We start from the raw sequence: 14,124 nt of genomic DNA, 5'->3' as shown, positions 1-14,124 counted from the left end.
TCCCTCCTCCACTCGTTTTATTTCACTGAATGCCACAGAGCTCTGAGCAAAGCACGGCTAATACTTCTAACTCGATCTTCCAAATGCGTACCAATAAGTGAGTAGGATGAGGCGCAAAATGAAAAAGAAAGACAAAGGGGGTGGTTTGCAGAGGGAATGAGCAAAGAGCTGAGGGATAAAAGGAAGAGGGAGGGCGACAGAGGAAGGGAGGAGGAGGAGGCGGCAAGTGCGAGGGTTGACTGGAGGGGGAAGAGACGGTGGAGGACAAGGACAGTTGAATATTCATTATTAGGGCCGCTGGGGAGAAATCTACAGCCCTGTTGCTGCTGTGTGTGGGATTGCTGCTGACACTCACACCCAGAAACACTTCTACATCCACACACACACACACACACACACACACACACACACACACACTCTCTGTTTAAGACACACACCTGAAGGCTGGGGTCAAGGAGTGAGCTACAGCGCACTAAACAATGTTGGAGCTGTTTACGGTGGTTTGAGAGCAACAGTACCACCCCTGATCTGCTCCTATCACCGCACAGCAGTGGCCTCACCAGCAGGCACACCGAATCAGACAGCAGGGGCTGAAGCTGTGACTTCCCCACTCCAGTATCCAGACAAATTATGTCAATATTACATGATGCTGCTCCTCAAAAGACATTGCCAATTGCTCCATATGTAGTGAGATGGAATTTTGTGAAAGTGCCCAATCACCAAACTATTTTTTACCATTACTGGTTGTGTTTTCTGTTCAGTGCTTTTCTTTTTTTTACATGAGTCCTTGAAAATGTTGTTGGACTCAAAAATGATCAAGATCAATGCAGCAGAATCAGAGAAATCCTGTTTTTTGTTTTGTTTTGTTTTTTACTTCAGCCAGTCTTTGTCCTTGTCGTTCTATGTTACCCATGATGCAATTTGACCGCCAACAGTTGGGTCACTGATTCATGTGCTGAGAGCTGCTAATGTAGCGGCAAGCTGCGAGACTCAAACAGGCACGAGGACGGAGCTGCAAAGGTCTGGTCCGCTCCCCTCAAGTCTTTTTTCATTTTCAAACTTTCTGCAGAGCTTGTGTGTATCAATAATTCGCTAACATCGATTTTTTTTTTTTCCATTCATGATTTTATTTAGATCCATGAAATCAGTTAGTCAGCATTTTATTAAACACAGCAGACGAGTTACGTAACATTTAGAGGTCATTTAGAGTATCAGCTACTGAATCTTAGTTGGATAATCACTGCTGCAGGGACTGGACATTTTGTCCGAGGTCTTTCAAAGACAAAGGAGTGTTTTTGAGCAGAAGTGAATCTGTATAACCCCGAAGAACCGAAGAACAAGGTGACATTTGGCAAAAACAACCCTGTGGGTGTCGTTGTGTGATCCTTAAAGGGCCTTCTCCGATGAATAAGAGATGAGACAAGGAGAGGTCACCGTAGGCCTGCACTTCCACATGTACGCACTCGATCTCTATCTGTATTAATCACATTATTCACGAATACAGGCATACATGCGGAGTGACACACACGCTGCTCCCTGCACAGTCCAGCAACGGCCCACAGACGCCCTGCTGCCGTTTGGCCGCAGGACAGCGAGTGAGTCAGCTTGCTCAGCCAGCCGCGCAGCCTCGTCTGCTTTGTCTATCAGGCTGCCTGTCTATCTGACGGCCTTCAGGATTTGATTGTGGATCTATCTTGACTATCTGACCGGCGTGGTTTCCTGCAGATCTGTATTTTTTGTTTGTTTTCATTTCTCTTGCCTGCTCATTTCCTCCTGGTTAAGGTGTCAGTATGCTCTAAATGAAGCCCTCGTCAGATCATCGCACAGCATCTGAGACTCTGTACGCAAACGAATGTCTGATGTTGGAACTTGCTGTCTCCGCTAATTTGTGCAACTTCCTAAAACTGGCGATATAACAAGAGTGTCGATGTCCTGCAGGGAATGTTAAGGTGAACGTATGCAGGGTGTAAACTGCTCTCTAAAGCTCTAGATCCTCACTATTCACACAACTGTTTCACCTCCTGCATGTATCCATATATATTTGCATATGAAACCAATTGTAGCATCATGACTACCGTTTGTAAAGATACTATCTCCTGACTGAGTGACATTATATGATTTGATCAAATCTCTGTTTTCAATGGCAAGCTTTTGGTCAACCTTTGAGTGTGGTCATTCATAAGAGCTATTAAAATGTAGACAACACTCCCGAGATCATCTGAAGCATCCTGAGCCTTTCAGTCCAATCATTGTTGCTAGAAGGGACATTTAGAATAAGGTGGTCCTCTGCAGGCGTGACCCCACCTTCTTGAAGAGGGCTTTTAATTTACATAATTTGCAGTGCTTAACCTTCATCCTTCCTTTCCTGCCAGCATCCTCTCCACCAGCGCCCTCCTGCCCATCCAGGCCCAGCCAGGGGCTCCACACGCCTCCATGAAGCTCCGGGTCAGCCATGGGATCATCTGCTGGATTTTTAGCCATCACAGCTGTCTGATTGTACTCTGCCAGCCGTCTCAGCAGATGTTTCACGACCTCTGGACGAGCTTCTGCCAGGTCGAACCTCTCGTAGGGGTCCAAGCTGATATTAAACAGCCACACCGACTTCCCCAGCTCGTTGCGTCGCTTCTCCAGTTTCTGCCACCGCTCTGGACGGTCGGGAAGAGCCTGCGGTGGTATCCAGTCTCCGTCACCCACATTTCCTGTCAATAGCTTCCAGTCACCGGCCCTTAACGCTGCCCTAACGGCTGTGTCCCAGATCCCAAAGCCGTTGACTACCAACGCCTTGTCATATGGCTCCCCAGGTTTCCTGGAGACTGGGTCAATGTTGAAAAGGATTTCAGTGCGAGGACAGGGTTGGCCCTCGCTGATGCTCCCCCACACATCGTGACCATCAAGGCCACGGAGGGAGTGTAGGGCCCCGGCAAGCCCCAGTAATGTGGGATACCAATCGGAGACATGGATCAGTGATCTGCTTACTACACCCTTCCTCTTCAGGAGGGGACTATGCACAAAACCCACAGCCCGAACACCCCCTTCCCAGTAGGTGCCTTTGCCGCCTCTCAGAGGCCAGTTGCTCCCCCCAGAGAGCGGCTGCCCTCCGTTATCAGATGAGTAGACCAGCACTGAGTTTTGATAGAGCCCACTAGTCTTCAGCTCCTGGACTACTTGTGCCACCCCGTCGTCCAGGCAGCTCAGCATTGCTGCATAGTGACGCCTGACACGATTGCTCTGGGAATTATAGTGGTGCAGGAAATGGTCTGGTACCTGTAAGGGAGTATGGGCGGCCTGAAGGGACAGGTAGAGGAAGAGTGGTGTATGGGAGTCGTGGCTTCTCAGGATCTGCTTCACTCTGGTTGGACAAATAGAAGATTGTAAGTTTTAAAGGTATTTTAATTCAGTGTCTCTGTATGTATGTATTTGTTGGATTTGATGCTCACCTCTCTATGTAGAGCAGAGTGGAGTAGTTTCCGGTCATCTCCCAGGCAGGTCTGTCTCCGTCATGCAGGTCAAATCCACAAGCTTCAGCCCCATCACAGCTCTGATAGGTGAAGTGGTCTCCACTGCCGGTCAATGTGCCCAGGAAACTCTGAAAGCCACGACCTGTGGGGAGGCAGCTCGGCCTGCAGAAGCCCAGGTGCCATTTACCCACCATGTGTGTCACGTATCCAGCTCCAGCCAGCCGCTCTGGTAGGGTGGGAAGGTCTGGGGGCAGGCAGAGGGGCTGACGGGGTCGGATGATGGAATGCTGGAGTCCAGTGTGAATTTGGTAGCTGGGATGGGAAAGTTCACAGACAGTTGAACATTGTATTATTGAATATTATTAAATTCTTACACACTATGAAGTCAAGGTTTTCATGTATTTTAAAGGTTTTTGTTTTTTTTGTCATATGGAGCTGTAATTGTACATTTTTATTGTACACAGTTTGTGTCAACCAGCAAGAGTTCAAACAGATAACAGTTTCATATGCACTGGGAATATGTCAGTGTCAGGTCACTTTGTCTCCATTTGGAGTTATAGCTAGCTATAGTTATCCACAGTGGTAGTAAATAGTCAGCTTCAAACTATAGAATAGACTCAGAATTTTTTTTTTACAGTTTTTTGGGGAATTTACCCTTTTGACATTTGTAGATGATCAGTTTTGATATTGTTGTGATGTGAGACTGTCTGTGGCACAGTACCATACAGTACACACTGAAGACAGAAAGCCATTCAACAAATCATTTCCGCTTTTGTCGCCAATATCATGAACAATCAAATGTTCTTTTTTCAAACTAGGATTTTATTCCAGTGAAATGGGATTTAGAGGAAAAATTATATTTTCTCTTCTTTATATACTGTATATGCAGGTGGTACTACGTCCTAATTTTCTTCTTCTCGTCTTGTACTCTATGTATTGTAACTTGCCCCATAAATATACCACAAGATAAAAAGCCTAATAGTGCTATACTTAATTACATCAGATTAGAAGAGATGCTGTAACTGAATAATTATACCATTTCAATAATGACGTACTGAGGAAACTCACCTCCCTGTCATGAGTTGACTGCGAGAGGGTGAGCAGATAGGCTGGACATAATAATTTTCAAGTTTGACCCCCTCTGCTGCGAGTTGGTCCAACACAGGAGTGCGGATGTCTGAGCCATGGTAGCCAATGTCTCCGTAACCCTGGTCGTCCACCATGATGAAGATAAGGTGAGGCTGCCTGGGCTTTTCCACCTCCACCGTGCCCACGCTGCCATTCATAGACTTGTTTTCACCCAGGCAGCCAGGGCCACTGAGCAAGGTCACACCAGTCACCAGGAAAAACACGGAGCAGATTGCTCCCCTCATGTCCAGCAATGCTCTGTAACTAATATCCACTAAAGTTTGATTTTGTCTGTATTTTCTGTTCTACTGAGTCAGCAGTCAATAAATCTCAAGCCGGATCGCGGTTTGCAGGAAAATGGGCAGATCTGTGGGTCCGAAGAGCTCGTCCAAAAGTCTTATCAGTCCATTAGGTATGAGTTGTCGTCTTTTTCTGAGGCTTATGTTTGGTTTTGTGAGATGGAGCTGAGTTGGTGCCAGTTGCTGCGGTGGGAGGAGAAAAACTGCTGTCTCTAAGAGGGGCAAGAAGTTGTGTTGGAAAAAGAGAGGTTTTCCTTTTTGCAGTACCTTGCTACATTCCTCTGAACTTTCAGGCGCCTCATGGCTGGAAAGACCTGGGAAACTGAAGGAGTTGGCGAAAGCATGTACTGTATACTGTGCTATTGACGGATATTGTGATCAAATCTTCTGCAAATCATGTTATGAACAGGACAAATGTAAGATCATAAAGGTAGAAAACACAAACTTGAGCTGTTTTCATTGAAAACATCACAGTGAACTCACTGGGGTAAAAATCAACAACTTTAAATTAAATAAAAAGAACAAGAGTTTTGGAAAATGTTGTGCATAAAAGAATAAACATACAAAACAATGCCTTAGAGGAACAGTACAACATTTGGGCTCGACCCCTTTCTTGCTGAGTGTGTGTCATTGCTGCTATTCTCTACAGACTGCCACTCCTATTAAAGTGCTACTACAACTGCAACAGTTAGTTTTTCCACTGTAATGCAGCCAGTATTTCAAATTATATTATAAATCTGTAATAAAAAATAATCAAATAATCCCTGACATTTTTCTTTCTTTCTTGATGCTTCTCAATTAATAGAGTCACCCGATGACAATTACCGCCCGTGCCGGGGCTTTGAAACCAATCCCGACAACGGAGAAACATCCGGCGTTTTGATGAGAATGTGTATCGACCGCGGGGGCTCTTAGCGTTCACCGCACTGCCATCTCCTACCCACAGTGCCGAGAGGAAATCAATGCCTCAGATACAAGTCCATTTCCTACGTCGTAGAAGCAAACTCATGTTGCCTCACCCAGTGGGAAATTTGACAGGCTTTTTGCCCACGGTGGGAGCGAAGCGCATGCTGGAGAGATTTGGGGAAAAGATGATGCTGAGGTAAGAACGAGGCTGGCGAAGATGAAAGAATTGGTGGGAGATGTGAACATAAGAAAAGGAATACAGAACATTAAATTAAATAACAAGAGGGCTGCTGGAAAGAGGAGAAAAAGGGATAATGGGTAACGGAGCTTCTCTAAGATGAGAGAGGAGAACATAAACAAAGTGGCATAGAAGGAGCAGTCACTTTGTCTTGTTGTGTATGTACATCTGGGTCTCTGGGTGTAGCCATCAGTTTGCCTCAGGGAAATGCAGAGCGACATGAACTCTGCTTTACCGCTGCGAAGGGAGGACAGGGAGGCTGGCTGTAAAAATGGAAAGTGACAAATGTCTTCTTGAGGAGTAGAGAGAGCAAGGGATTGTGCTCTTTCCTTAACTGTCTGAGGGGATACAAACGGACGGTGCGAGCAATAACTCATGTTACAGATTCTCTTTTATGTACTGTGTGGTCTGCAGAGGTGAGTTTTAAAGGCCCACAATGAAGTAAGCGTATGGCCAAAAATAAACTAAACATTAAAAAATAACCTAAAGAGGACTCCGTCCTTAAGTTCAACTTTTTTTTTTGCAACATTTTCGGGGCATAAAGTGCAGTGCTACACACTCAATAATAATGCCAAACTGTGGAAAATACACTTTCTGCGTGACAACAAAAGGGATATTGGTGTAAAAGGGACACAGAATGTAACCCCATACTGTGTGTGTGTGTGTGTGTGTGTGTGTGTGTGTGTGTGTGTGTGTGTGTGTGTGTGTGCGTGTGTGTGTGTGTGTGCGTGTGCGTGTTTGGAAAAGCCAGTGGTGCAGAGTCAAAAGGAGTAGCAGTGGGTGTGATTTATTTATGACGACGAATAAATGACTCACTCGATGTAGAGCCACTCTGTTGAGCTGGAGCTAAGGTAGGGGAGTGTGTGTGTGTGTGTGTGTGTGTGTGTGTGTGTGTGTGTGTGTGTGTGTGTGTGTGTGTGTGTGTGTGTGTGTGAAACTGCATCTGAAAGTTACTTTCACTTTTTAGACATCATTTAACATTAAGAGCCCTAATAAAAGTTTCCCACCTGAGACTTTTTTTTTTAGCATTGCAAATCCAAAATTCATTTTACAGTATGCATTGATTTATGGTACAGTATGTGTGGGTCAGTCCTACCAAAGGGAATATGACTGTTACAGAGAACTGGCTTTCCAAAATCTTCTGAAAAAAGATGCATTTAAAGCTACACATGTCAACGTTGTATTTTGACAGCTCTGAATGAAAGCGACAGGTTTTTTTTAATTTATAAAACATTAAACTCAGAAATCAACCAGCAAGGGTGCAGCATAACATGGAAGTGAAAATGTCCATGCCATTAAGTTGTATTGTGGACCAACACTGTGGTTCCAGTAAGTATCATCCCACTGTCCTCTATAGTACAAACGAGAGGAAGGACCATGACCTATATGAAAGTATTACTACTGCACTGCACTGTGTATGAGTAGTACAATCTGTACAATCACGACTAAGACTTGGAATACTTGACAGCCTATGTTGAATTTAACATTATTTTGTTACAGATGAACATATTATCATTGGTAGACTGCAGAAAACTGAAATTGCACCTTAAAAGATGCAGCTTTCTGCAGGAGAAATGAAATTAAGAAACAAAACATCAAGAGCTGCAACCAGGCTCAATCAAGCTGTGAAATTATCACAGGAATGTGGCGCATCCAGATAGCATCAAAATTCCATTTTACTTGCTCACACGCGCTCTTGCTCTTTCACAACTGCTGAAATTGTGCCCACAATTATACTAATATCTGAAACAAAGTAGGTTTTAGCCAGTAGTAAGCTATGAGTTAACATTGGCTAGCTCCATGTTAGCAAGATAACACATTTCTAATGCATAAGTTAGCATTGCAAAATAATGCTAATTTGGCTTTAATTTGGCAAATAATCTTTGTCTTTTTGATATTTACTTACTCAGGAGTTAGTCGAGACAAATCTAGAGTTCAAAGATGGGTGAATATTGGACTAAAATAGACCACGTGGCCAGACACGACATGAAACACGTTACCATTGTTGTTTTCGTAAACTGGTAACTGTTCTCTTGATCATCATATCAAATTTAAGATGATGATATATCAGCATTATGTTTGCAACTTTTTTGTATGCTGCTGTAGCGAAAAAAATTTCCCCTCGGGGATTAATAAAGTAAATACCTACCTACCTAAATGGGAGAGCGATTTGCAGGGTTGTAAATTGGATTCCCATTTTCTCCTGGTCGTTGGCCAACACATTGAACCCGATGGCCCGGCCAGCCCTTCGCGTGGTAGCTCGCTGCCATCGGTGAATGTGTTGGTCATAAAGCAAAGTGCTGAACAGTTACAAATTTATCCCAGATGATTAAACTTGAATAAGTCAGCTGCATCAAAGTTTTTTCAATTTATCCTGATGGAAAAACGGATGTCTGTAATGAAATTCATGTTGACTTCATGTAATTATAAATAACTTTCTATCAAAACAAAAACCACCAATAAAGACAAGAATCCGGCATTCATTCAAAGCATATTTAGAACACAGCGTCATACATATTTATGCTTGTTAATTTTGATTGTTAATTTGACTCTACAAATTACTGAAACTATACACTACAGACACACACATATTTACACAATATAAGCCTAGGCTGTCCAGAGTTACATTTGTCTGGCAGACGTGGGCTCGGAGACGTCACATAAACATCGTCACTTTGACCGGCCCTGAAGGTGACACTGACGGAGCCCCCCTGGTCTGCAGCTCCTGAAATACTCGAGGATCATCTTCCAGCCGGCAGAAACTCAATCCACTCTCTATTCTCCTCACCTCGCTCGGTGATGGATTGACAAGATGAGGCTGAGGGGGTGGCGGACCACTCAGTCTCATCACGTCAAACAAACCACCCACACAGAGAGCGCTGGTGGCCTTATGGCAAATTCACAAACTTTGGGTCAACTTTTCTCTCCGCCTCCCCCTCCTCCTAACAGCACCTCCTCGGCCGGGCCCTTCCATCCTATCAGATATTTCCCCCGAGGTGAGTGAGTGCTGGCTTTGACTCATCAAAAATGACAGGGATTACGCAAGCTCAAAGTGTGTATACCGTGCGTGTGTGAACTGTTGTGATACAGTCAGTGGAGAGTGCCACCGTGAGGATTAAAGGAATAATGCAGGCAGACTGACAGCAAAGACGACAGAAGAAGAAGAAGAATAAAGGACCCCAAAAATGCCACGCAGACCAACAAGTATGCAGATTTTCTTTCAATCCAAACACCAGATATGTACAGGTTTTGGTTATGTATTTAAGTTTTCAATTAGGTAAAAAATAACTCACATTTTTTGTAATTTTGTAAGGGAAACCAACAAATCAAGGTCTTAGCCAGGAAAAAAATCCATGTGAAAAAAGAGCAGGCTATATAACTCATCATCAGTAAACTGTTTGTATTATGTGATCTCAATGTTTGTAGCCAAAATGTTTTCTTATACAAAAATGTAGAGCTTCAGGACTACATCTAATTTTCCCTTTCAGTACTTGAACCCCACTATCAGCAGGGCTCCATGGACAACAGTGTCAGTCCACCACTTTGGTCCAGACCTTCCTGCAGGGTCAACATTTTGTACATGCTAAACGAAGATGTTGAACCCGGCAAACATCAGCATGCTGGCATTGCCATTGTAAGCACTTTACATGTAGCAGACTGACATTAGCCTTTAGTTCAGCATCCCACAGCTACTAAAGCAGTGGGTTGTCAGCTTTGTTTAACCTTCACTTAACCATCCACCGCAGCTAAAACCATCAGGTCACTGAAGCGGCCCAGAACAACCGCAGTCTGATTTGTTGGCCGCCGTACAGTGCAAGCGAAGCAGGAAAAATGGTGCCAAAAAAAGACACAATCTATCCCAGAAAAGACTTTCAGGAAAATGCATTGCACATTATTAATGTACTAGTGAGTGACGGAATCTCAAATACCCAAAATGGCATTTGTTATCATGAATATGGGGCTACCAACTGAAACCCAGTCAAGGACCATGTTATGAACAGCATAGCAACCATTGAAGAGCTCTATCAGTCTGGTTTTGTCTTTGACCAATCAGGTAAGAGATACCTGTTGTATAACATATTTTTTAGACAGATGGTCTGCACCATTGTTTTGTGTGAGTTTAGAGGTGTGTGTGTGTGTGTGTGTGTGTGTGTGTGTGTGTGTGTGTGTGTGTGTGTGTGTGTGTGTGTGTGTGTGTGCGCGCGCGGGTGACTCACTGGTGACAGCAGGTTATGAGGTGCCACCTGCTGCAACGACGCATCTGTGTCATGAAGCAGATGACACAGGACTCATCTTTCCCCGGACAGCGGGAGTCCTGAGAGAGGTGCAGCGCAGTCTGTCCCAAACTGGGGTCAGGAGTTCAGCATCTGAAGGGGAAACAGGCTGGAGGCACAGAACGAAAGAGTCCGTCAGTGGGAAGGTAAGAAATAAGAGCTGTTAGTTTTTATTGACACATATCCATTAGATTAAAATATGTCCACTAACTTGGATGTGACATAAAGAACATAAATCATGTAATCACAAGCAGAATACTATTTAAATATTCCATAAGTATATAAATATATCCAAAAATGTAAAAAAAATTAATAATTATATATATATATATATATATATGCAATTTTTTTCATATATATATATATTTATAAGACATAACGATAAATCACAATTAACATAAAATAAACACATTTAATTAGTCTCACATCCTTAAGCATGACGTTAGCCCTGTTTCTACAGACAGAAGTTGCATCATGGGACCGAAATCTGAGCAAAAGTCTGCTTAAAGAATCTAATAAATTCCAAGAAAATAAGATAAATTACGAAAAAGGTTTTACAATATATTACAAAATGTCAGAACTCCACCTCCTTCAAAGGGAGAACCAACCTTTTTAACTTGACATTTTAAAAATGTGAGGCTCTCCGGGGTCAGAAGAAACGTGTTTCCCAAAAGGGTACGGCATTATGTAGAGTACAATCTGCTCTTCTAAGCCACTCTGTGAAAACTAACTTCTTCCGCAAATAGATTTTTTTTTTATATGCACATTATATGAGTATATATACTATTTCTAAAAGTAAAAGGTTTGATAAGTTTATAGATTCCTTTTGTTTTTCATTCACTTCTATAAAACACACACTATCTCCTTCAATGTTTCATGTGCAGAGTGTAAATATATGAAAAGAGACTGATGTCAAATCACCAATCTCAATCTCTGAATGTGTTTTCATTTTGATTAAATAAATAATAGTATTCACTTTGCCTTTACTGAAGGCTCAGTTTACATCTTGTTTATTAGTATGGCAGTCTCATTTTCATCTCATCTGAGGGGGGGGGGGGGGGGGGGGGGGGGGCAGGGCTGGCAGGGCTGGTTGGCAGTGTCTGCCATCCTGGCACAGATGCCACAATTAAAGGGCACCAAGTCTGTGCCTGCTGCCACTCAACAAATCTGTATGTCAAAGTCTTCCCGGGGAAGCGAGTTGGCCAACCGACAAGTCATTAAGTATAAGAACGATAGCAAGAGAACAGAGAAAATGTCTAAAGCTCCTTCACATTAAAATGTCTGAAAAAGGAGGAGAAAATAAGACAAACCATGGAACAGTGGAAGAGAAAACCTTGAAAGGAGAGATGGGCACACACAAACTAATTAAGAAGGGGAACATGAGAGGGACAAAGCTTTTGCTTCACTTAACAGTTCTCCCATGTCCACAGGAAAAAACACTGCGCTTCCTCTGTTTCCTGAGTTAAAGCAACAACACCCATATGTTTGCTGCACTGCTACGCACCACTTTAATTCATTCTGCTGCCACGCCACAATGTAAAGCATACAGAATAAAAAACATATGGAGCATATGGATTCTGACCTTTTTACTGTTCTTGAAAGACAACCACCTTCTGTCCTGTCCAGAGTGACTGAGCAGACCTCTTCATGACTTGTTGTGGGCCTTTCTGGCTGAAGCTGCAACTATCTGCATTGCAGTTTTTGTTTAGTGTGACAGGGACACAGTCAGCAAACAGCATATTTTATTGGTTCAACTGAAAACAATCTGTTAAAGAACATGACTAATTTATTTTTCTACTCATGTATTTATTACTCGTATTACTGAGATGAGTTCACAAAGTTATATTGGGAAAATCTTCAGGTTTTTGTTTTTTTAGACTCGTATGGGTGTGAGAATTTGCCAACAAGGGTAAAAGAAATATCTCTGTAACAAACTTGACTAGTGATTTTTTTTTTTTAAGTATAGCTAAAAGCAGTTGCAGATTGTTTTTAATATCCTAAAATATTTTAGGCAAATATGAACTGTACATGACTAGTATAGGTGCACCTGAAAACTGTTTGTAATATATCATAAAATGTAGTGTGAAGGGATCTAATTTTTTTAAATTTTTAACCACAAAAGAGACAGAAACCACTAAAATAATAAAATTACTGAGAATTAAATAGATAAGTTCCAGGAGACCAACAGCCGACCTGGTTTTAACCACTAGGGGGAGTAAACAGCACAACTGAACTCCAACTCTTAAACTTCATGTTTGTTCAGATATCCATCCAAGACCTCACTTTCCCTGTGTGAATACACATTGTATAAAAACCGGCTCTGTTGTATCTGTGTGTTGTTGAGGACTTGCTTATACTGTGGTGTTCTGTTAGATGTGAAACAGCCCACAAGAAGAGAGGATGACATTTTTTCTGAGCGTCTGACCCAGGACTGATCTTGGTTTCTATCCTGAGGTCTGGAGACAGCTGCAGAGCAGAACTGCCAAAGGGAGCAGCTATCATTGGTAACCTCCCGCAGCACTGATAGTAGCAGCGTTGCCTTTCTACCAAGGGAATCATTCAGCCTCTATCAACAGGTTTAAAGGTCTGTCGATGCCCCAAAGGAAAATACAACATTATCTAAGCAAGTTCAGATCCACTGAGACTTTCCTTGTGTTTCTCAGATAGTTTATTTTCAGTAGTTTAATTACATTCAGATTAGAAGGAATTTTATGAGTTTAACTTGAGACCAGGAGGGAAGAAGAGACGAGAAATGAAAAATGGAAACGGTGAAAATTGAATCAAAATCACATTGGACCTAAAATACCTAAGAATGCCTAAAAATGTATAACCCTTCCAAAAATAACAACAGTCCCATCAGCCTCAGTTGTATTTTGCAGTCTTTGCTCATTTACAGATGTATGCTCACGCACTAAACTAAGATGGTGAACAAGATGGACATTGCACCTGCCTAACGTCAGTTAGCATACCAACAGTAGCATTTAGCACAAAGCATCACTGTGCTCAAGTGCAGCTTCACGGAGCTGTTAGCACAGCTGCAGACTCTTAGTTTGGTTAAATGTCTTTGTTCAGACTCTGCATAGCTGTCAACACATCCAGTTTGGTTGGGTGTGAGAATGTGGGGATCCGCTTGTGACAGATGTCTTTGCAAAAATGTAAAAGTATGGTGGGCTTCATGTCTGTCTACAAAAAAAGATATTCCGTTATCTCTGTAATTTTTTTCAACAAAATGAAAGTGTCCCCCCCTCAAAAGGTCAAGTAAAGACTTGGTTTTGAGTATTTGTCCTTTCAATGTCAAACGTTTAATGTAGTTATGCAGACTATTCATCCAGAGCTTGCATTAGTATTTATCCCTAAAGACTTCATGATGACAGCCAGGAATGTCTCCAGATCCAGAGGAGATGGCAGGATACACAGAAGCCTCAGCAGTTACCGACTATCAAGCACCAAAGTTGGTCTGCTCATTGTCTACGTTGCTGATTTTCATCAGCTCCTCTCCGTGAAAATTAAAGGCTGTCTGAATTTAATTAATGAGGAGTAATGTGTCTTATAATGGCACGTCTCATCCATGAGATTTGAGAGTCTGGCTGTGACTCACTAAAGGTTACTGATGACCTCAGTACCAGATCTGAAATGCTGCCATTTGGATGTTCTGAATGTTAACTTTGCCTCGGTCTGCAGAGGAGCGGGCAGAGGAGCGGGCAGAGGAGCGGGCAAAGCAGCGATGGTGGTGGTGGTGTCCTATTTTTGGAGGGGCTATCAGCACCCTGGTGGCATAGGTCTGAGTGACAGGACAAGTGTTGAGCTGGACCCTCCCCTTG

The 14,124-nt window shown here is 42.9% G+C and overlaps 1 protein-coding gene across 2 annotated transcripts; it reads right to left on the bottom strand.

The window, feature by feature from the left end:
- Positions 1-1,144: 1,144 nt before the first annotated feature.
- Positions 1,145-11,960, bottom strand: LOC138195175 (arylsulfatase I). Of its 2 annotated transcripts, XM_069144313.1 has the most exons (4): positions 11,886-11,960; positions 10,247-10,412; positions 3,438-3,770; positions 1,145-3,349 (listed from the first exon to the last, which is right to left on the bottom strand). In XM_069144313.1, the coding sequence occupies exons 2-4, from the start codon at positions 10,297-10,299 to the stop codon at positions 2,269-2,271; spliced, it is 1,467 nt and encodes a 488-aa protein (XP_069000414.1). In that variant the 5' UTR covers positions 10,300-10,412; positions 11,886-11,960; the 3' UTR covers positions 1,145-2,268. The 2 variants fall into 2 exon arrangements, with proteins under 2 accessions (XP_069000414.1, XP_069000413.1); XM_069144312.1 differs by lacking the exons at positions 10,247-10,412; positions 11,886-11,960 and adding an exon at positions 4,527-5,412.
- Between the last annotated feature and the right edge of the window lie 2,164 nt (positions 11,961-14,124).

Source organism: Embiotoca jacksoni, unplaced genomic scaffold (genome assembly GCF_022577435.1).
Source record: "Embiotoca jacksoni isolate LCO1_2020_lvr unplaced genomic scaffold, fEmbJac1.0.p SCAF_12, whole genome shotgun sequence".
Taxonomy (NCBI): Eukaryota; Metazoa; Chordata; class Actinopteri; family Embiotocidae; genus Embiotoca; species Embiotoca jacksoni.
The sequence above is the reverse complement of the archived record's forward strand: the minus strand, read 5'-3'. Positions and strand labels throughout refer to the sequence as shown.